Below are 23558 nucleotides of genomic sequence, written 5' to 3' on the forward strand. Positions count from 1 at the left end.
CTCCGCCTCCCGGGTTCACGCCATTCTCCTGCCTCAGCCTCCCCAGTAGCTGGGACTGCAGGTGCCTGCTACCTCGCCTGGCTAATACTTTTATATTTTTAGTAGAGGCACGGTTTCACCGTGTTAGCCAGGATGGTCTCCATCTCCTGACCTCGTGATCCACCCACCTCAGCCTCCCAAAGTGCTGGGATGACAAGCGCGCCCGGACTCCAAACGCTTTTCTACCCTTTCTCTCAGGAGGGGCGGCTCCGACAGAGTGGGGCAAAGTCCAGCGGCCTGGGGGGAAGTGGGGAAGGTGCAATTACACTTTGCCTAACTCCCATTGTGTCCCACTGACCAGTGCAGACAAAAGTTCAGCTTCGGCCGGGCACAGTACTAAAAATTTTTAGTACTAAAAATACAGAATTAGCCGGGCGTGGTGGCACGTGCCTGTCATTCCAGCTACTCAGGAGGCTGAGGCCGGAAAATCGCTTGAAGCCGGGTGGCGGAGGTTGCAATGAGCCAAGATCATGCCACTGCACTCCAGCCTGGGCGACAAGAGTGAAACTCTGTCTTAAAAATAAATAAATAGGCCGGGCGCAGTGGCTCACACTTGTAATCCCAGCACTTTGGGAGGCTGAGGCGGGCGGATCACGAGGTCAGGAGATCGAGACCATCCTGGCTAACACGGTGAAGCCCCGTCTCTACTAAAATTACAAAAAATTAGCCGGGCGAGGTGACGGGCGTCTGTAGTCCCAGCTTCTCGGGAAGCTGAGGCAGGAAAATGGCGTGAACCCGGGAGGTGGAGCCGAGATCCGGCCACTGCGCTCCAGCCCAGGTGACAGAGCGAGACTCCGTCTCAAAAAAATAAAAAATTAAAAAATAAAAAAATAAATAAATAAATAAATAAATTAGCCAGGCGGGGTGGCGGGCACCTGTCATTCCAGCTGCTTGGGAGGCTGAGGCAGGAGAATCGCTGGAACCCGGGAGGCGGAGGTTGCAGTGAGCCATTGCACTCCTGCCTGGGTGACAAAGTGAGACTCTGTCTAACAAAAAGAAAGAAGGGAGGATTGATTAAGCCTGGGATATTTAGGCTGCAGTGAGCCAAGAGGCACCACTGAACTCCAGCCTGGGCAAAAGCATCTTCCTAGCCATCATTTACTTTCCCTCAATAGGACTCCGCGTCTACCACTCCAGGAGAGAAGATTCAAACCCAGAGAAGATCCAAGACCCAATAGAATTTCTCTTCTTCCTCTTGTCCAGGATGGAGGCCCCGTCCTTTCTGTAACCACAGGATGGTGTGCAAGCTTGTACCCCCCGGGAGGCTGGATCTTCATTCTGAAGGCTCCTATGCACACACGCTACAGAAATTTGCGTGCCTCAGCCAGGCGCGGTGGCTCACGCCTGCAACCCTAGCACTTTGGGAGGCCGAGGCGGGCAGCTCACCTGAGGTCAGGAGTTCAAGACCAGCCTGACCAACATGGACAAACCCCATCTCTACTAAAAATACAAAATTAGCTGGATGTGGTGGCAGGTGCCTGTCATCCCAGCTACTCGGGAGGCTGAGGCAGGAGCATCACTTGAACCCGGGAGGCGGAGGTTGCGGTGAGCCGAGATTGCACCACTGCACTCCAGCCTGGGTGACAAGAGCAAAACTCCGTCTCAAAAAAAAAAAAAAAAGAAAGAAAGAAAATATGCATGTCTTGTTTCTTAGTAATCCATCTGGTTCATTGTTAGTGATGATTCAGCAAACTGTCAGCGGGCCAAGCGTGTTGCCCCTCGCTTTCAACGCCTCTGTGTCTGGAGAGTCGGCTGCTGGTTTTGTGTTCACACGGGAAGAGAGAATTAGGGAACTCGCTTCCGACGGCATTACTCAACAGGATGAGAGACGCAGGCAGCCTGGGGATACGAGGTGGTGTCGCTGTTGACCTCTCATTCAGGAGAACCCAGGCCCAGGCCAGCCCATGACGCCGATGTTCTCTCCACAGCTCTCCTCGGGCCAAGCCCATCTCCAGGAGACACTTTCTTCTGTTTCTTGTTAGACGCTGCTCACTGAAGACCTAGCCTTACCCAAAGGGGAGTCTGGCCTTGGGTCTTGGCTGGAGGATGGTGACCTGTCAGGTCCTGGAGTGGCCCCTGGTCGTATGTATCTTTGCTGGCCTGGGGGCTTTGGATGGTTCACGGTCTAAAAATGTGATTTAAGGTGGGGGCCTAGGAACAAGTGAGATGAGTTCCAACTTCCAGGAGGCAGGCTGAGAAATAGCAGATAGATCCTATCTATCTATCTATCTATCTATCTATCTATCTATCTATCTATCATCTATCTATGTATCTATCTATCATCTATCTATATATCTATTTATCTATCTATCATCTATCATCTATGTATGTATGTATCTATCTATGTATCTATCATCTATCATCTGTCATCTATCATCTATGAATCTATGTATGTATGTATGTATCTATGTATCTATGTGTCTGTCTATCTATCCATCTATCTAGTCTATCTATCTATCTATCTACTATCTATCATCTGCCATCTATCATCTATGTATGTATGTATGTATGTATCTATCTATCTATCTATGTATCTATCTGTCTATCCATCTATCTAGTCTATCATCTATCTTCCATCTATCATCTATCTATCAATCATCTATTTATCTATCATCTATCAACGATCTACTATTTATCTATCGATGTATCTATCTATATGTCTATCTATCATCTATCTACGTGTCTATCTAGTCTATCTATCTATCTGTGTGTCTATCTATCCATCTATCTGTCTATCTAGTCTATCTGTCATCTATCTATTATCCATCTATCTATCTATCATCTATCTATCTTCCATCTATCATCTATCAGTCATCTATCTATCCATCATCTATCTATCATTGATCCATTGTCTATCTATCTACCTATCATCTATCTATCCGTTCATTCACCTATCTATCCATCTATTTATCCATTCATCTATCTATCTGTCTATGTATCCATCATCTATCTATCTTATCTATTATCTATGTATCTATCTATGTATCTATCTATCTATCTATCTATGTCTATCATCTATCTAAAATTCATCCATCATGGCTGGGTGAGGTGGCTCATGCCTGTAATCCCAGCATCAAGAATCCGGGCAGATCACTTGAGCTCAGGAGTTCGAGACCAGCCTGGCCAACATGGTGAAACCCCATCTTTACAAAAAATATCAAAAATTGGCTGGGTGTGGTGGCACACACCTGTAATGTCAGCTACTCAAGAGGCTGAGGCAGGAGAATCACTTGAACCTGGGAGGCGGGGGTTGCAGTGAACTGAGATCACGCCACTGCACTCCAGCCTGGGTGACAGAATGAGACTCTGTCTCTTAAAATGAAATAAAATAAAATAAAATTCACCCATTATTTATGTATCAAATGTCTATCAATCATCTAGCTATCATCTGTTACCTATACATCTATCATCCATTCATCTGTCATATGTATTTTTCATCTGTCATCTACCAATCTATCATATGTGTTTTTCGTCTATCATCTGTGAATCATCTATCTGTCATCTATACATATATATCATCTATTTTTAAAATTTCTTTTGAGACCCATTTTCACAGCACCCGGCCTCATGATCAAATCTTTCTCCTCTCCCTCTCTTTTCTCCACCTGCACAACCCTGATCTCACACAGGGGAGCCATGACCCCCCTAGTGTGAATCCCTCCTGAATACATCTTATAAACAGTCTTCTCCAGTTTAGGCATGCAAAGGATTGAATGTCTGCATTGCCCTTCCTTTGGTGCAGTGCGGTTGGGCAGGTGCAGTGGGGTTTGGCAGGTGCAGTGGGGTTGGGCAGGTGCAGTGGGGTCGGGCAGGTGCAGTGGGGTCGGGCAGGGGCAGTGGGGTCGGGCAGGGGCAGTGGGTTTGGGCAGGTGCAGTGTGGTTCGGCAGGTGCAGTGGGGTTGGGCAGGTGCAGTGCGGTTGGGCAGGTGCAGTGCGGTTGGGCAGGGGCAGTGCGTCAGGCAGGTGCAGTGGGGTCGGGCAGGTGAAGTGCGGTTGGGCAGGGGCAGTGCGTCAGGCAGGTGCAGTGGGGTTGGGCAGGTGCAGTGGGGTTCGGCAGGTGCAGTGGGGTTGGGCAGGTGCAGTGCGGTTGGGCAGGTGCAGTGGGGTTGGGCAGGTGCAGTGGGGTTGGGCAGGGGCAGTGCGTTGGGCAGGTGCAGTGGGGTTGGGCAGGGGCAGTGGGGTTGGGCAGGTGCAGTGGGGTTGGGCAGGGGCAGTGGGGTTGGGCAGGGGCAGTGCGTCAGGCAGGTGCAGTGGGGTCGGGCAGGTGCAGTGCGGTTGGGCAGGGGCAGTGGGGTTGGGCAGGTGCAGTGGGGTCGGGCAGGTGCAGTGCGGTTGGGCAGGTGCAGTGGGGTTTGGCAGGTGCAGTGGGGTTGGGCAGGGGCAGTGCGGTTGGGCAGGGGCAGTGCGGTTGGGCAGGGGCAGTGCAGTTGGGCAGAAGCTCCCTCTCAGCCGATATTGACAGCCTCTGCCCACCCATCCCTGGGAGAAGGTCCTCAGGTGCCAGAGAACACAGGGGAGGGGCTGATCTCCCCACAGCCTTCAGGGGCCTCAGTCATCGCAGACCCTATCTCTGCTTGCTCTTTTTATTTATTTATTTATTTATTTATTTATTTATTTAGAGACAGAGTCTCATCCTCTCACCCAGGCCGGGTTGCAATCGCATGATCTCGGCTCACTACAACCTCCACCTCCCGGGTTCAAGCGATTCTCCTGCCTCAGCCTCCTGAGTACAGCACCTGCAATTACAGGCACACCCCACCACATCCGGCTAAGATTTTGTATCTTTAGCAGAGACGGAGTTTCACCGTGTTAGCCAGGCTGGCCTCGAACTCCTGACCTCGTGATCCGCCCTCCTCGGCGTCCCAAAGTGCTGGGATTACAGGAATCAGCCACCGCACCTGGCCACAGCTTTTTTTTTTTCTTTTTTTTTTTTTTTGAGATGGAGTCTCGCTCTGTCACCCAGGCTGCAGTGCAATGGCACAGTCTCGGCTCACGGCAACCTCCGCCTCCTGGGTTCAAGTGATTCTCCTGCTTCAGGCTCCCAAATAGCTGAGATTATAGGTGCCTGTCACCACACCTGACTTTTTTTTTTTTTTTTTGTATTTTTAGCAGAGATGAGATTTTGCCATGTTGGCCAGGCTGGTTTTGAACTTCTGACCTCAAGTGATCTGCCTGCCTTGGCCTCGCAAAGTCCTGGGATTACAGGCGTGAGCCACCACGCTGGCCATGGCTCCTCTCTGATGCCCAGATTGGAGTGCAATGGTGCAATCTCGGCTCACTGCAACCTTTGCCTTCCTGGTTCAAGCGATGCTCCTGCCTCAGTCTCCTGAGTTGCTGGGATTAAAGGCGCCTGCCACCACGCCCAGCTTTTTTTTGGGTATTTTTAGTAGAGATGGGGTTTCACCATATTGGCCAGGCTGGTTTTGAACTCCTGACCTCAAGTGATCCACCTGCTTTGGCCTGGCAAAGTGCTGGGAGGCACGGCCACCACGCCCGGCCTCTGCTATCTCTTTGACACCTGAGGCCTCTGCTTCTGAGCTAAGTGGGACCTCAGGTCTCTGAAACCCACAGGTTCCTACCCAGGGATGTGGTGCTCCCTTGGGGAGGTGAACCTGCTTCCTGGGGTGGTCCGTGGGGGTTTCCTGCTCTCACTTCCAGAGGGCCCAGGGGATTCCACGCTTTCTCTTCCTTGCTGTGTTTTAGACGCTTCTCCCCACCAAGAGCCTGGCCCCATCTCCTCCCCAAGCTTTGACCTGTGAATCAAAAGGTCAGGGGTAGAAGGTTCCAGAAGGTTGCCTCTGCTCCATCATCAAATCTCCCCTGAAACTTGGAAGCAAGGGGCTGGCCGGGGTTTGCAGGAGGGACATGGAATACCCATGACGAAGGAGACAGCTGCCATCTCATCGTCAGATCCATTCCAAACTGAGCTGTCTCTCGGCGCCAAGCCCTGAAGTCCCCTGTATGCTCTAGACCACCTGTCAGCCACCATCTCAGTGGACGTTTAAGCATCTGTGGTGATGGAATCCCTCACTGATAGTGGGAGGCAAAATAATGTCCTGCAAAGATACCCACGTCCTAATCCCCATGTGGGAGACAGAATAATGACCCCAAAGACGTCCACATCCTAATCCCATGTGGGAGACAGAATAATGGCCCCAAAGATGTCCACGTCCTAATCCCATGTGGGAGACAGAATAATGGCCCCAAAGATGTCCACGTCCTAATCCCATGTGGGAGACAGAATAATGGCCCCAAAGATGTCCACGTCCTAATCCCCCATATGATACACAGAATAGTGGCCCCAAAGATGTCCACATCTTATCCCATGTGGTAGACAGAAAAATGACCCCAAAGACGTCCACATCCTAATCCCCATGTGGTAGACACAATAATGGCCCCAAAGATGTCCACATCCTAATCCCATGTGGGAGACAGAATAATGGCCCCAAAGATGTCCACGTCCTAATCCCATGTGGGAGACAGAATAATGGCCCCAAAGATGTCCACGTCCTAATCCCCATGTGGGAGACAGAATAATAGCCCCAAAGATGTCCACAACCTAATCCCATGTGGTAGACAGAATAATGACCCCAAAGACGTTCACATCTTAATCCCATGTGGTAGACAGAATAATGGCCCCAAAGATGTCCATGTCCTAATCCCCATGTGGGAGACAGAATAATGGCCCCAAAGATGTCCACGTCCTAATCCCATGTGGTAGACAGAATAATGGCCCCAAAGATGTCCACGTCCTAATCCCATGTGGTAGACAGAATAATGACCCCAAAGACGTCCACATCCTAATCCCATGTGGGAGACAGAATAATGGCCCCAAAGATGTCCATGTCCTAATTCCCATGTGGGAGACAGAATAATAGCTCCAAAGATGTCCACATCCTAATCCCCATGTGGGAGACAGAATAATGGCCCCAAAGACATCCACATCTTATCCCATGTGGTAGACAGAATAATGACCCCAAAGACGTCCACATCTTAATCCCATGTGGTAGACAGAATAATGGCCCCAAAGATGTCCACGTCCTAATCCCATGTGGTAGACAGAATAATGGCCCCAAAGATGTCCATGTCCTAATCCCCATGTGGGAGACAGAATAATGACCCCAAAGACGTCCATGTCCTAATTCCTATGTGGGAGACAGAATAATAGCTCCAAAGATGTCCACATCCTAATCCCCATGTGGGAGACAGAATAGTGGCCCCAAAGATGTCCATGTCCTAATTCTGTGGGCATAGTGGCAGACGCCTGTAATCCCAGCTACTTGGGAGGCTGAGGCAGGGGAATTGCTTGAACCAGGGAGGTGGAAGTTGCAGTGAGCTGAGATTGCACCACTGCACTCTAGCCTGGTGACAAAGTGAGACTCCACCTCAAAAAAAAAAAAAAAAACAAAAATAACAAATAAGGTTTATTTGGCTCATAATTCTGCTGAGTGTACAGGAATCATGGTTTCAGTGTCTGCTGCTGGTGAAAACCTCAGCAACTTCCACTCCTGGGGGGAGAGCAAGGGGAGCTGGTGTTACACGGTGGGAGAGGTGGCAAGAGGCGGGGAAGGAGGTACCAGCCTCTTTTTCTTTCTACTTTTTTTTTTCTTTTGGAGACAGAGACTCCCTCTGTGGCCCAGGTTGGAGTGCAGTGGCGCGATCTTGGCTCACTGCAAGCTCTGCCTCCTGGGTTCAAGCGATTCTCCTGCCTCAGCCTCCCGAGTAGCTGGGATTATAGGTGCGTGCCGGCAGGCCCGGCGAATTTTTTGTATTTTAATACAGACGGGGTTTCACCGTGCTTCTCAGGCTGGTCTCGAACTCCTGAGCTCAGGCGATCCGCCCGCCTCAGCCTCCCAAAGTGCTGGGATCACAGGCATGAGCCACCGTGCCCAGCCACCAGCCTCTGTTTCATAACCAGCTCTTTCAGGAACAAATAGAAAAAGAAGTCACTCATGACTACTAGAAAGTCACCAAGCCATTTATAAATATAGAGTCCGCCCTCCATGATTCAAACACCCCCTGCCAGTTTCCACCTCCAACCCAGAGAACCAAATTTCAACCTGAGATTGACAACGGACCAACAACCAAACTACATCATCACTTCGTCCTCCTGAAGGGACCAGACCTACTGAAAACTGGATTTTTAGACCAGAGAGGCCCAGGTTCTCATATCTCTCACCACAAGTGCTTGCTGTACAATAATAAATGATTTTTTTTTTTTTTTGAGATGGAGTCTCGCTCTGTCGCCCAGGCTGGAGTGCAGTGGTGCGATCTCGGCTCACTGCAAGCTGCGCCTCCCGGGTTCACGCCATTCTCCTGCCTCAGCCTCCCGAGTAGCTGGGACTACAGGCGCCCGCCACCTCGCCCGGCTAATTTTTTGTATTTTTAGTAGAGACGGGGTTTCACCGTGTTAGCCAGGATGGTCTCGATCTCCTGACCTCATGATCTGTCCGCCTCAGCCTCCCAAAGTGCTGGGATTTCAGGCGTGAGCTGCGGCGCCCGACCATGAATTTTTTTTTTTTTTTAATGAGATGGAGTTTTGCTCTTGTGACCTGGGCTGGAGTGCAGTGGTGCAATCACAGGTTACTGTTACCTTGAACTCTAGTGATCCCCCCACCTCAGCCTCCCAGATAGCTGGGACTACAGGCACAAGCCACCATGCCCAGCTAACTCTTGCATTTTTTTTGTAGAGATGGGGTCTTGCTCTGTTGCCCAGGTCTTAAACTCCTGTCTCAAGCAATCCTCCTACTTTGGCCTCCCAAAGTGTTAGAAATACAGGCATGAGCCACAGCGCCCAGCCAAAGATCACGTTTTTATTTATTATTATTATTATTATTTTTGAGATGCAATCTTGCTCTGTCACCCAGGTTGGTGTGCAATGGCGTGATCTCGGCTCACTGCAACCTCCGCCTCCCGGGTTTAAGGGATTCTCCTGCCTCAGCCTCCCGACTCGGTGGGATGACAGGTGTACGCCACCACAGCTGGGTAAATTTCTGCATTTTTAGTTGAGATGGGGTTTCACCATGTTGGCCAGGCTGGTCTGGAACTCCTGACCTCAAGTGATCCACCTGCCTCGGCCTCCCAAAGTGCCGGGATGACAGGCGTGAGCTACCGTGCCTGGACCCAAACATCATGTCTTTAAATAAAAACGTAGAAAATGATATAAAGGCTCACGGCATCATCAACAAGAAAACAGTTCCCCAGTGCCTCGGAGGCGGAGATGTCCACGCCATTCCTTCACCCTCCGGGCCTCAGGTAATTTCCTTCACGGTCAACACCTCTTCACGGTAACCTTTACCTTCCTCTGCGGTGAATTCCTCCCAGATAATCTGAGAAAAAGAAGGAGGATTCAGGCTGTCAGATCTTCACAGCTGAGCCTGGGACTCGGAAGGCGGTGTTTATTTTTATCTTTCCCCCTCAAGACGGAGTCTCGCTCTGACGCCCAGGCTGGAGTGCAGTGGCGCGACCTCAGCTCACTGCAACCTCCGCCTCCCGAGTTCAAGCCATTCTCCTGCCTCGGTCTCCTGAGGATTATAGGCATGCACCGCCACGCCCGGCTAATTTTTGTACTTTTAGTACAGATGGGCTTTCACCATCTTGACCAGGCTGGTCTTGAACTCCTGACCTCGAGGTGATCCACTTGCCTCGGTCTCCCAAAGTGCTGGGATGACAGGCGTGAGCCACTGCACCCGACCAGGGGTTTTTCCTGGGGTAAAGATCTGAGATGCATCCACCCATGCGGCCTCATAGTTGATGATGAACAGGGAGGCCTTTGGAAGAGCTTGTGAGCGTGAGACCTGGGCAGGGTGCAGCAGGTGCTAAGGCCCTGGGGCCGATGGAGCTCGGAGAAGGGAAGGTTGAAGCCTGAAGCTGTTATCCTGGCACCTCGACGTGGGGGACCCCTGGGGGTCAGTGGAAAGCGGGGGCTGGGGAGGAGGCTGGCGTGGGGGTGGAAGGTAACAGAATGGCAGATGGCTGGGTCTAGGACGGGGGTGTGCAAATGGCAACTGGAAGGGTGTTACCTATATGGCAGGAAAGAGGGCGCTGGGGGCAGCCCTGGGCTGGATCTGGAGTTCCCCATGGGAGGAAGACACAGCCCCTGAGGTGGAGAGAGGTGGCTGGGAGAGGGACACCCCTGGGCTCTTGGGATGTGGGTCACACAGGTCCCTCACTCTTAGTCACCCTCCCTGGAGTCTTGCTGTTGAGTCTGTCTCTTTGCCTGTTTTCTCTGTCTCCCTCTCTGTCTCTCTTTCCTCCCCCTCTCACCATCTTCCACCCTCATCTCTGAGTCTCTCTCTATTTCCGTCTTCCTGTGTGTCTGCCTCTGTTGGGTTCAGTCTCTCTGTTTCCCTTTCATCTCTTCGTCTCTGTCTCAGATACCTGGCACCAGTGACATGTTCCTGTGACTCAGGGACTGGGCTACAGTCCCCAGTTATTGAATCAAACCCTGACTCAGGGGCTGCCACAAAGGTGCTTTGTAGATGTGAAGTTCACAGTCAGCTGATTCCCAGGAAAAAAGATTGGACTAGAGAATGTGGGTGGGCCTCATCTAATAAGTCAAAGGTCTAAAGGGAAAGGGTGGGCCTTATCTAATTAATAAGCTGAAGGTCTAAACAAGAAGGGTGGGCCTCATCTAATCAGTCAAAGGTCTAAGGGGGAAGGGTGGGCCTCATGTAATCAGTTGAAGGTCTAAAGGGGGAAGGGTGGGACTCATCTAATCAGTTGAAGGTCTAAAAGGGAAAGGTGGGCCTCATCTAATCAGTTGAAGGTCTAAAAGGGAAAGGTGGGCCTCATCTAATCAGTCGAAGATCTAAAAGGGAAAGCTGGGCCTCATCTAATCAGTTGAAGATCTAAACAGGGAAGGGCGGGCCTCATCTAATCAGTCGAAGATCTAAAAGGGAAGGCTGGGCCTCATCTAATCAGTTGAAGGTCTAAAAGGGAAGGGTGGGTCTCATGTAATCAGTTGAAGGTCTAAAGGGCTAAAGGGGGAAGGGTGGGCCTCATCTAATCAGTTGAAGGTCTAAATGGAAGGGCGGGCCTCATCTAATCAATTGAAGGTCTACAGGTGAAGGGTGGGCCTCATCTAATCAGTTGAAGGCCTAAAGGGGAAGGGGGGGCATGGTCTAGTCAGTCAAAGGTCTAAAGAGAGAAGGGTGGGCCTCATCTAATCAAAGGTCTAAAGGGGGAAGGGTGGGCCTCATCTAATCAGTTGAAGGTCTAAAGGGGGAAGGGTGGGCCTCATCTACTCAGTCGAAAGTCTAAAGAGGAAGGGTGGGCCTCATCTAATTAATAAGCTGAAGGTCTAAAAGAGAAGGGTAGGCCTCATCTAATCAGTTGAAGGTCCAAAGGGGACAGGTGGGCCTCATATCATCAGTTGAAGGTCTAAAAGGGGAAGGGCGGACCTCATCTAATCAGTCGAAGGCCTAAAAAAGGGAAGGGTGGGCCTCATCTAATCAGTTGAAGGTTTAAAACGGGAAGGGCGGGCCCTATCTAATCAGTTGAATGTCTACAATGGAAGGGTGGGCCTCATCTAATCAGTTGAAGGACTAAACGGAAAAGGGTGGGTCTCGTGTAATCAGCTGAAGGTCTAAAGGGGGAAGAGTGGGCCTCATCTAATCAGTTGAAGGTTTAAAGGGGAAGGGCGGGCCTCATCTAATCAGTTGAAGGTCTAAAGGGGGAAGGGTGGGCCTCATCTAATCAGTTGAAGGTCTAAAGGGGGAAGAGTGGATCTCGTGTAATCAGCCGAAGGTCTAAAGGGGGAAGGGTGGGCCTCATCTAATCAGTCGAAGGCCTAAAGGGGAAGGGCGGGCCTCATCTAATTAATAAGCTGAAGGTCTAAAGGAGAAGGGTAGGCCTCATCTAATCAGTCGAGGGTCTAAAGGGGAAGGGTGGGCCTCATACAATCAGTCAAAAGTCTAAAAAGGGAAGGGCGGGCCTCATCTAATCAGTTGAAGGTCTAAAGGGGAAGGGTGGGCCTCATCTAATCAGTTGAGGGTCTAACAGGGAAGGGTGGGCATGGTCTAATCAGTCAAAGGTCTAAAGAGAGAAGGGTGGGCCTCATCTAATCAAAGGTCTAAAGGGGAAGGGTGGCCCTCATCTAATCAGTTGAAGGTCTAAAGGAGAAGGGTGGGCCTCATCTAATCAGTTGAAGCTCTAAAGGGGAAAGGGTGGGTCTCATGTAATCAGCTGAAGGTCTAAGCGGGAAGGGTGGGCCTCATCTAATCAGCTGAAAGTTTAAAGGGGAAGGGTGGGCCTCATCAGTTGAAGGTCTAAAGGGGAAAGGGTGGGCCTCATCTAATCAGTTGAAGGTCTAACAGGGGAAGGGTGGGTCTCGTGTAATCAGCTGAAGGTCTAAAGGGGGAAGGGTGGGCCTCATCTAATCAGTTGAAGTTTTAAAGGGGGACGGGTGGGCCTCATTTAATCAGTTGAAGGTCTAAAGGGGGAAAGGTGGGTCTCGTGTAATCAGCTGAAGGTCTAAAGCGGGAAGAGTGGGCCTCATCTAATAAGTCGAGGGTCTGAAGGTAAAAGGTGGGCCTCATCTAATCAATTGAAGGCCTAAAAAGGGAAAGGCGGTCCTCATCTAATCAGTTGAGGGTCTAAAGGTAAAAGGTGGGCCGCATCTAATCAGTTGAAGGTCTAAAAGGGAAGGGCGGGCCTCATCTAATCAGTTGAAGGTCTAAAATGGAAGGGTGGGCCTCATCTAATCAGTTGAAGTTATATTGGGAAGGGTGGGCCTCATCTAATCAGTCGAAGGTATATAGGTGGGCCTCATCTAATCAGTGGAAGGTCTAAATGAGCAGGGTGGGCCTCATCTAATTCGTCAAAGGTCTAAAGGATCCAAGCTGGGGTTCCCTGGACAAGAGTTTTATTTCCTTTCTAAAAATGACATCTCCTACTCTGAGAATGCAGGAAGGTTCTGCCTCCCGAGTGCAGCATCAGCTCTGGCCTGACTTTCCAGCCTGCCGGCTTTTACCGCAACATGAGACGCACTCCCTGAGCCAGAGAGAGGCGGGTGGGAGAGGACTGTTCATGGGGTTTCGGGGTGCACGTCACGCAGTTCCTTGCCCTTGTTCACCCTCTCTGGGCTCTTGCTGAGACCGGGTCCCACTTCTCTGTCTTCCCTGTCTCTCTCGGTCTCTGTGTCTCTTTTCTCTGTCTCCCTCTCTGTCTCTTTCCTTCCTATGTCTCTCTCTTCCACTCCCATCCGTTGGTCTCTCTTTGTGTGTGTCTCTGGCTGTCTCTCCGCTCTCCGAGTCCACCTACGTCTCTCTCTCTGTTTCTCTTTTTCTCTTTGTCCCTGTCTCTATCTGTCCCTCTCCCTCTCTCTCTCTTTTTCTGTCTCTGTGTCTCTCTGTCTTTGTCTCTCTCCCCTCTCTGTGCCTCTGTTCCTCTCGGTCTCTCCTCTCCCTGCTGGGGTTGGTGGTGCTTTTTTTGGTTTGTTTTTGTTTTTTTTGTTTGTTTGTCTGTTTCTTGATATAAAGTTTTGCTCTTGTCACCCAGGTTGGAGTGCAATGGTGTGATCTCGGCTCACTGCAAGATCCACCTCCTGGGTTCAAGTGATTCTCCTGCCTCAGCCTCCAGAGTAGCTGGGATTGCAGGTGCCCGCCACCACACCCAGCTAGTTTTTGTAATTTTAGTAGAGATGAGGTTTCTCCATGTTGGTCAGGCTGGTCTCGAACTCCCGACCTCAAGTGATCCACCCACCTCGGCCTCCCAAAGTGCTGGGATGACAGGTGTGAGCCACCGCGCCCGGCCCCTGCCTGTTCTTTATGTTTTTCTGTCTCTGTTTCTCCATCTCTGTCTCTCTGATGGTCTTTTTCTCTTCGTATGTCTCTGTGTTCCTCTCTGTGTCTCTCTCTCTCTCTCCCCCTCTCCCTTTTCTCCCTCCCTCTCTCTGTTTCTCTCTCTGTGTGTCTGCCTTTGTTTCTCTGTCAGTCTGTCTGCCTGGACTTCCCTCTCTTTTGTGTCTCCTTCTCATTCTCTTCTTTGTTCCTCTCTCTCTCATCCGTCTCTCTCCATCTTTCTTTGCCTCTGTCTCTTGTCTCTTTATTTCTGCCTCTCTTCTCTACCTTCTTTTTTCTTTTGAGATGGAGTCTCACTCTGTCACCCAGCTGGGGTGCGGTGGTGCGATCTCGGCTCACTGCAACCTCCGCCTCCTGGGTTCGAGTCATTCTCCTGCCTCAGCCTCCCCAGCCTCCCCAGCCTCCCCAGAGTAGCTGGGATTACAGGCGTGCGCCACCACGCCCGGCTAATTTTTGTATTTTGTATTTTTAGCAGAGACACAGTTTCACCACGTTGGCCAGGCTGGTCTCGAACTTCTGGCCTCACGTCACTCACCTGCCTCAACCTCCCCAAGTGCTGGGATGACAGGCGTGAGCCACGGCGCCTGGCTCATCTCTACCATCTTCTCTTCCTTGTTTTGACCACCAGCCTGACTCAGTTTCTCCTGATGGAGCTCACAGAGAGGACCCTGACTCCAACCCGGGAGAAGACCCTGATCCCGACCTGGGAGAAGTCCCAGGAGAGGGATACAGATTCCAGCCACACCCGTGGCGAAGCCGGTGGAGAAGCAAGACAGTCGACATTCAGAGGCCGTGTCCCACACTCCCCGTTCCCCGCTTTCCCTCCCAGGTCACCGCTCCGCCCGCCCTCTACCTACCTCGTCTTCCACTTCCTGGTTATCATTCAGTTTGTCTTTGATCTGTGGGACTGGCGGGAACAGTCGCTGTATCCTAAAGAACCTGAGACACAGAGAGAAAGTGTGAAGAGCACGCCAGGGTACCAGAGTTCCTTGCATCGACGCCGTGTGCCCGGGGATGCTGCGTGCGGGGTATCCGCGCTCAACTACGCAAAACAACTTCACTGAGAATCACCAGATGATGAAAATCTTATGGAACTAGGCCAGGTGTGCTGGTTCACACCTGTCATCCCAGCACTTTGGGAGGCCGAGGCGGGTGGATCACTTGAGGTCAAGAGTTCGAGACCAGCCTGGCCAACACGATGAAACCACGTCTCTACTAAAAATACAAAAATTAGCTGAGTATCATGCTGCACACCTGTAATCCCAGCTACTGAGGAGGCTGAGGCAGGAGAATCGCGTGAACCTGGGAGGCGGAGGCTGCAGTGAGCCAAGATCGCACCACTGCACTCCAGCCTGGGCGACAGAGTGAGACTCCATCTCAAGAAAAAAAATTAAAAAAAGAAAGAATCACCAAATGATGAAAATCTGAGGGAACTAGGCCAGGTGCGGTGGCTCACGCCTGTATTCCCAGCACTTTGGGAGGCTGAGGCAGGTGGATCACTTGAGGTCAAGCGTTTGAGACCATCCTGGCCAAATGGTGAAACCCCGTTTCTACTAAAAATAGAAAAATTAGCCGGGCATGGTGGTGCACACCTGTAATTCCAGCTACTCGGGAGGCTGAGGCAGGAGAATTGCTTGAACCCAGGAGGTGGAGGTTGCAGTGAGCCGAGATCACACCACTGCACTCCAGCCTGGGCGACAGAGCGAGACTCCATCTCAAGAAAAAAGAAAGAAAGAAAGAAAAGAAAGAAAAGAAAGAAAGGAAAGGAAAGGAAGGAAGGAAGGAAGGAAGGAAGGAAGGAAGGAAGGAAGGAAGGAAGGAATGAATCACCAAATGACAACAATCTTAACAATCTTAAGGAACCAGGCCGGGCACGGTGGCTCACGCCTGTCATCCCAGCACTTTGGGAGGCTGAGGCGGGTGGACCACTTGAGGTCAAGAGTTCGAGACCAGCCTGGCCAACATACTGAAACCCCATCTCTACTAAAAATACAAAAATTAGCCGAGTATTGTGGTGCGTACCTGTAGTCCCAGCTACTCAGGAGGCTGAGGCAGGAGAATCTCTTGAACCTGGGAGGCAGAGGTTGCAGTGAGCCGAGATTGTACCACTGCACTCCAGCCTGGGCGACGGAGCGAGACTCCATCTCAAGAAAAAGAAAGAAAAGAAAAGAAAAGAAAAGAAAAGAAAAGAAAAGAAAGAAGAAAGAAGAAAGAAAGAAAGAAAAGAAAGAAAAAGAAAGAGAAAGAGAGAGAGAGAAAGGAAGGAAGGAAGGAAGGAAGGAAAGAAGGAAAGAAGGAAAGAAGGAAAGAAAAGAAAGAAAGAAAGAAAAGAAAAGAAAAGAAGAGAAAGAATCACCAAATGACAACAATCTTAAGGAACTAGGCTGGGTGCGGTGGCTCACACCTGTGATCCCAGCAGTTCGGGAGGCCGAGGCGGGTGGATCACTTGATGTCCGGAGTTCGAGACCAGCCTGGCCAACATGGTGAAACCCCATCTCTATTCCAAATACAAAAATTAGCTGAGTATCGTGGTGCACACCTGTCATCCCAGCTACTCAGAGGGCTGAGGTAGGAGAATCGCTTGAACCCGGGAGGCGGAGGTTGCAGTGAACCGAGATCACGTCACCGCACTCCAGCCTGGGCGACAGAGCAAGACTCTGCCTCGGAAAAAAAAAAAAAAAAGGAACTGAGGAAGCAGAAGATCCTACAAGAATATACAGTGATGCTCATAGGGAATCTTTCTAGAATCTTTTTTTTTTTTTTTTTTTTTAAGGCTGTTTTGATTTATTCTTACATCAGCTTAAAAAGTAGTTTGTTGACCTTTCTACAATCTTCCGTCAGCCCCTCAGGCACAGGGAAGGGAATGGAACAGGCAGTCAGCTGTGGGCAGCTTCAGGGAGTCTGAGGTCCCTGGTGTTGAAGGGCTGAGCTCCAGAGGGGAAACGCCTACCTTGGTCCCACCAGCCTTGAAGAGCATGGTTCCTGGGTTGGAGGTGGGTTATTCTGTGTCTGTTTGTTTTGAGACAGAGTCTCGCTCTGTCACCCAGGCTGGAGTGCAATGATGTGATCTCGGCTCACTGCAACCTCCGCCCCCCGGGTTCAAGCGATTCTCCTGCTTCAGCCTCCTGAGTGGCTGGGATGACAGGCACCTGCCACCACGCCCAGCTAATTTTGTATTTTTAGTAGAGACGGGGTTTCCCCACGTTGGCCAGGCTGGTCTCAAACTCCTGACCTCAGGTGATTCTCCCACCTCAGCCTCCCAAAGTGCTGGGATGACAGGCACGAGCCAATGTGCCCGGCCTATTTCCTTAAGATTTTCGTCATTTGGTGATTTTTTTTTTTTTTTTTTGGCGACAGAGTCTTGCTCTGTTGCCCAGGCCAGAGTGCAGTGGTGCAATCTCAGCTCACTGCAACCTCCGCCTCCCGGGTTCAAGCGATTCTCCTGCCTCAGCCTCCCGAGTAGCTGGGATTACAGGAACGTGCCACCATGTCCGGCTAATTTTGTATTTTTAGTAGAGACGGAGTTTCCCCACATTGGTCAGGCTGGTCTCAAACTCCTGACCTCAGGTGATCCGCCTGCCTCGGCCTCTGAAAGTGCTGGGATGACAGGTGCGAGCCAACGCGCCCGGCCTAGTTCCTTAAGATTTTCGTCATTTGGTGATTTTTTTTTTTTTTTTTTTTTTTTTTTTGGCAACAGAGTCTTGCTCTGTTGCCCAGGCCAGAGTGCAGTGGTGCAATCTCAGCTCACTGCAACCTCCACCTCCTGGGTTCAAGCAATTCTCCTACTTCAGCCTCCTGAGTAGCTGGGATGACAGGCACCTGCCACCTCGCACAACTAATTTTGTATTTTTAGTAGAGATGGGGTTTCCCCATGTTGATCAGGCTGGTCTCGAACTCCTGACCTCAGGTGATCCGCCCGCCTCAGCCTCCGAAAGTGCTGGGATGACAGGCGTGAGCCAACGTGCCCGGCCTAGTTCCTTAAGCTTTTCATCATTTGGTGATTCTTCGTGTGTCTCTCTGTGGTTCCTGAATCCAGTGACAGGTGTCCTTCTAAGGGACAGAAGAGGAGACACAGACACAGAGGAGGAGGCCACATGGAGACGGAGGCAGAGACTGCAGTGATGCGACCACAAGCCCAGGGACGCAGGGAGCCCCCAGGAGCTGGGAGAGGCAAGAGGCAGGAAGGACCCTCCCTTAGAGGCAAAGCCACAGGAGACAGGAAGAACCACCTTTCTGTCCACAGCTGAGCTCCGCGGTGGCTCTCATATCCGGCAAAAAGATGGGGTCCCAAGCAAGTTCTCCATATTACTGGATGGGTCTTGGGATCACCAGACATCTTTGCAGGCTGTGTTTCTCTCTCTCTCTCTCTCTCTCTCTCTCTCTCTCTCTCTCTCTCTCTCTCTCTCTCTATTTTTTTTTATTTATTTTTGAGACGGAGTTTCACTCTTGCTGCCCAGGCTGGAGTGCAGTGGTGTGATCTCCGCTCACCGCAACCTCCGCCTCCCGGGTTCCAGCGATTCTCCTGCCTCAGCCTCCCGAGTAGCTGGGATGACAGGTGCCCGCCACCACGCCCGGCTCATTTTTGTATTTTTAGTAGAGATGGGGTTTCACCATGTTGGCCAGGATGGTCTCGATCTCCCGACCTCAGGTGATCCGCCTGCCTCGGCCTCCCAAAGTGCTGGGATGACAGGCTTGAGCCACCGCGCCCGGCCCTTGTTGTTGTTTTTGAGATGGAGTCTCGCTCTGTCGCCCAGGCTGGAGTGCAGTGGTGCAATCTCAGCTCACTGCAACCTCCGCCTCCCGGGTTCCAACGATTCTCCTGCCTCAGCCTCCCGAGTAGCTGGGATTCCAGGCTGCAGCCACCACGTCCAGCTAATTTTTGTATTTTTAGTAGAGACGGGGTTTCACCATGTTGGCCAGGCTGGTCTCGAACTCCCGACCTCAGGTGATCCGCCCGCCTCGGCCTCCCAAAGTGCTGGGATGACAGGCGTGAGCCACCGCGCCCGGCCAAGGCTGTGTTTCTCTTTCTCAGAGACAGAGACCGACTTTGGAGAAAGCGTTTTTCTCCCAGCCTGGCATGGTTGCCTGGGGGATGCCCAGGGGTTTCACACGTTACCTTCTAAAGAGGAAGCCGAAGAGGAGGCCACAGACAAGGGTTCCCAGGATCAGGAGCACGTAAATGTGCACAGAGCTGGGGTTTCGATCGTCGGAGCCTACAGAGACACACACGTACGCGTCCACGGTGAATGGCTGATGGACGTGTGAAAGGAAATTAAATTTCTTCGAACTCCAGACGCATTTAGCCACAGGGAACAGTCAAGCTGAGAACTGGGTCGAGAAAACCTGCCTCCACTTTTTTATGGTTCCTAAACAAGATGGCTCGGAGATGAAAGGCCACCCGTGTGCGTCATGTTTTGCCCACAGGGAAATTCGTGGTGAGCTGTTCGAACTTCACCACCATGGGCCGGGCGCGGTGGCTCACACCTGTCATCCCAGCACTTTGGGAGGCCGAGGCAGGTGGATCACTTGAGGTCAGGAGTTCAAGACCAGCCTGGGCCACACGGTGAAACCCCGTCTCTACTAAAAATACAAAAATTGGGCTGGGCGCGGTGGCTCACGCCTGTGATCCCAGCACTTTGGGAGGCCGAGGCGGGTGGATCACGAGGTCAGGAGATGGAGACCATCCTGGCTAACATGGTGAAACCCCGTCTCTACTAAAAAATACAAAAAACTAGCCGGGCGAGGTGGCGGGCACCTGTAGTCCCAGGTACTTGGGAGACTGAGGCAGGAGAATGGCATAAACCTGGGAGGCGGAGCTTGCAGTGAGCTGAGATCCGGCCACTGCACTCCAGCCTGTGCGACAGAGCGAGACTCCGTCTCAAAAAAAAAAAAAAAAAAAAATTAAAAATAAATAAATAAATAAATAAAATAAAATAAAAATAAAAAATAAAAATACAAAAATTGGGCCAGGCACCGTGGCTCATGCCTGTCATCCCAGCACTTTGGGAGGCGGAGGCGGGCAGATCATCTGAGGCCAAGAGTTCAAGACCAGCCTGACCAACACGGTGAAACCCCATCTCTACTAAAAAAAAAAATACAACATTAGGCAGGCGTGGTGGCAGGTGCCTGTAATCCCATCCACTCAGGAGTCTGAGGCAGGAGAATCGCTTGAACCCAGGAGGCGGAGGGTTGCGGTGAGCCGAGATCACGCCATTGCACTCCAGCCTGGGCGACAGAGAGAAACTCCATCTCAAAATAAATAAATCAAAATACGAAAATTAGCCAAGCGAGATACACGCTTGCAATCCCAGCTACTCGGAAGGCTGAGGCAGGAGAACCGCTTGAACCCAGGAGATGGAGGCTGCAGCGAGAGGAGATCGTGCCATTGCACTCCAGCCTGGGTGACAGAGCGAAACTCCATCTCAAAATCAATAAACAAATAAAAATAAAAATACAAAAATTGGCCAAGCGTGATGCACGTCTGTAATCCCAGCTACTCGGGAGGCTGAGGGAGGAGAATCGCTGGAACCTGGGAGGTGGAGGCTGCAGTGAGCCGAGATCACGCCACTGTACTCTGGGCTGGGTAACAGAGTGAGACTCCACCTCAAAAACCAAAAAGTAAACAAACACACACTTTTCTTACAGGTGCAGTCAGCCGGGCCCACCAGACACAGATGCACCTCTGATCACCCCTGTATCCCGTTTTGTCCGTGTCATCTGACGTAAAATACCGATTCCCCAGACTTTTTCCTCCGTCCCCTTTGTTGAGGTGAAAACCGTGTACTTCTCAATATCCTGCCTCTTCCCCTTTCAATTTGGAGCCCTCAAAATCATCTTCAGAGAAAAGCATAGACCTGTTTCCCAGGCAGCCCAGACCTGACTTTGAAGAGAGCTTCCCTGGCTGGGCGCGGTGGCTCACACCTGCCATGCCAGCACTTTGGGAGGCCGAGGCGGGCGGATCACCTGAGGTCGGGAGTTCGAGACCAGCCTGACCAACGTGGAGAAACCCCGTCTCTACTACAAATACAAAATTAGCCGGGCGTGGTGGTGGGCGCCTGTAGTCCCAGCTACTCGGGAGACTGAGGCAGGAGAATTGCTTGAACTAGGGAGGTGGAGATTGCAGTGAGCTGAGACCATGCCACTGCACTCCAGCCTGGGCAACAAGAGCTAAACTCTGTCTCAAAAAAAAAAAAAAAAAAAAAAAAAAGAGGGAGAGAGCTTCCCCATGGCCAGGGAGCCAGAATGGTCATGGTTTCAGTGGACGAAGACTGACTATTTCCCAGTGGGGCAGAGGGAGGGGGGGCTTTAGGAGGGCTGTCAGTGGGGTTCTTCTGTGGCTCTGAAGGGAGCCTAGCTCATTCGTCCTGAAAAAAAAAAAAACAAACACCAGCAAAGCAATATTGCATGACCCTGTATGAGTATGAGACCACCTCCTTCCTTTTTTATTTATTTATTTATTTTTGAGACAGAGTCTCCCTCTGTTGCCCAGGCTGGAGCGCAGTGGTGCGATCTCGGCTCACTGCAAACTCCGCCTCCCAGGTTCACGCCATTCTCCTGCCTCAGCCTCCCGAGTAGCTGGGATTACAGGCACCCGCCACCACGCCTGGCTAATTTTGTATTTTTAGTAGAGATAGGGTTTCACGATGTTGGCCAGGCTGATCTCAAACTCCTGACCTCCGGTAATTCGCCCTCCTCGGCCTCCCAAAGTGCTGGGATTACATGTGTGAACCACCACACCCAGTTAATTTTGTATTTTTAGTAGAGATGGGGTTTCACCATGTTGACCAGGCTGGTCTCGAACTCCTGACCTTGTGATCCGCCTGCCTCGGCCTCCCAAAGTGCTGGGATGACAGGCGTGAGCCACTGCACCTGGCCCATCTGGCTAATTTTTTGTGTTTTTAGTAGAGACGGGGTTTCACCATGTTGGTCAGGCTGGTCTCAAATTCCTGACCTCAGGTGATCCGCCCGCCTCAGCCTCCCAAAGTGCTGGGATGACAGGTGTGAGCCACCGTGCCTGGCCCTTCTCTGGTTATTAAGGGAGCGTAGCTCATCCATTCTGAAAAAACATCGGCAAAGTAATGTTGTGGGACCAAGTATGAGACCCCCTCCTTCTTTTGAGCCTCAGCGATAAACTCAGAGCCTGACGCTATTCCTAGCGATGTTCTCAACTCAATCTCAGCGCCCAGGACAGAGCCGCTGACCTCTGTGCCTGCTCCAAGGTGGTGGCAGACGGCACAGACATCCCTTACCTCCGCCCAGCGCTTACCAAATTCAGCGGCTTCACTCCAGGAACTCCAGTTCAGGATGCGGACGTCTGCAGCTCTGATCTTCACAGCATGTTTTGCTCTGGGTTCAGAGCTTGGAAAGTTGTATCTATTTTCCAGATCACCAGAAACATTGATCTTGGGAGGAAAAAAGAAAGTTAGAGATCGGTGTCTTCGCGTGGAGGAAAAGGTTGTCTTTTTTCGTTCTTCTGTCTTTTAAATTTTTTTCTCCCTTTTTTTCTCTTTTTTCTTTTTTTTTTCCTACCATTTTGAATGCACCTGCTCTGATCGAGTCTTGGAAGCTAAGCAGAGTCAAGCCTCGTTAGTATTTGGATGGGAGACAACTTGGGAAAATTTGGGTGATGTAGGTATTTTATTTTTCTAGTCTAGTCTAGTCTATTTTAGTCTATTCTATTCTATTCTATTCTATTCTATTCTAGTCTATTCTAGTCTAGTCTAATCTAGTCTATTCTATTCTAGTCTAATCTAGTCTAGTCTATTCTATTCTATTCTACTCCAGTCTATTCTATTCTATTCTATTCTATTCTATTCTATTCTATTCTGTTCTGTTCTGTTCTGTTCTATTCTATTCTAGTCTATTCTATTCTATTCTATTCTAGTCCAGTCTATTCTAGTCTATTCTATTCTAGTCTAGTCTAGTCTATTCTAGTCTATTCTAGTCTATTCTAGTCCAGTCTATTCTAGTCTATTCTATTCTAGTCCAGTCTATTCTATTCTATTCTAGTCCAGTCTATTCTAGTCTATTCTATTCTATTCTATTCTATTCTAGTCTATTCTAGTCTATTCTATTCTATTCTAGTCCAGTCTATTCTAGTCTAGTCTATTCTATTCTAGTCCAGTCTATTCTATTCTATTCTAGTCCAGTCTATTCTATTCTATTCTATTCTATTCTAGTCCAGTCTATTCTATTCTATTCTATTCTATTCTAGTCCAGTCTATTCCATTCTATTCTATTCTATTCTATTCTATTCTATTCTAGTCTTCTATTCTATTCTATTCTATTCTATTCTATTCTATTCTATTCTAGACAGACTCTCGCTCTGTCACCCAGGCTGGAATGCAATGGCACAATCTGGGCTCACTGCAACCTCTGCCTCCTGGGTTCAAGCGATTCTCCTGCCTCCACCTCCTGGGTTCAAGCGATTCTCCTGCCTCAGCCTCCCGTGTAGCTGGGATTACAGGCGCCTGCCACCAGGCATGGGTAATTTTTGTATTTTTAGTAGAGACAGGGTTTCTCCACGTTGGTCTTGAACTCCTGACCTCAAGTGATTTGCCCACCTCAGCCTCCCAAGATGCTGGGATGACAGGCATGAGCCACCGTGACCGGCTAAAATTTTATTTTTTGAAGCAAAAATTGTTTGCCAGGTGTGGTGGCAGGTGCCTGTAGTCCCAGCTACTAGGGAAGCTGAGGCAGGAGAATCGCTTGAACCTG

At 50.5% G+C, this 23558-nt stretch overlaps 1 protein-coding gene across 2 annotated transcripts in view; it reads right to left on the minus strand.

Annotated features, from left to right (window-relative positions):
• Positions 1-8831: 8831 nt before the first annotated feature.
• Positions 8832-23558, minus strand: part of CSF2RA (colony stimulating factor 2 receptor subunit alpha) — a 43991-nt gene continuing 29264 nt past the window's right edge. For both annotated transcript variants that reach the window (XM_073013912.1, XM_073013913.1), the window contains 4 exons: positions 22108-22243; positions 18958-19054; positions 14699-14780; positions 8832-9368 (listed from right to left, as the gene is read on the minus strand). In XM_073013912.1, the coding sequence (XP_072870013.1) occupies positions 9291-9368; positions 14699-14780; positions 18958-19054; positions 22108-22243 (393 nt within the window). In that variant the 3' untranslated portion in view covers positions 8832-9290. The remainder of the gene's footprint in view (positions 9369-14698; positions 14781-18957; positions 19055-22107; positions 22244-23558) is intronic.

The sequence above is a fragment of the Chlorocebus sabaeus genome, chromosome X, assembly GCF_047675955.1.
Source record: "Chlorocebus sabaeus isolate Y175 chromosome X, mChlSab1.0.hap1, whole genome shotgun sequence".
In the NCBI taxonomy this organism is placed as follows: domain Eukaryota; kingdom Metazoa; phylum Chordata; class Mammalia; order Primates; family Cercopithecidae; genus Chlorocebus; species Chlorocebus sabaeus.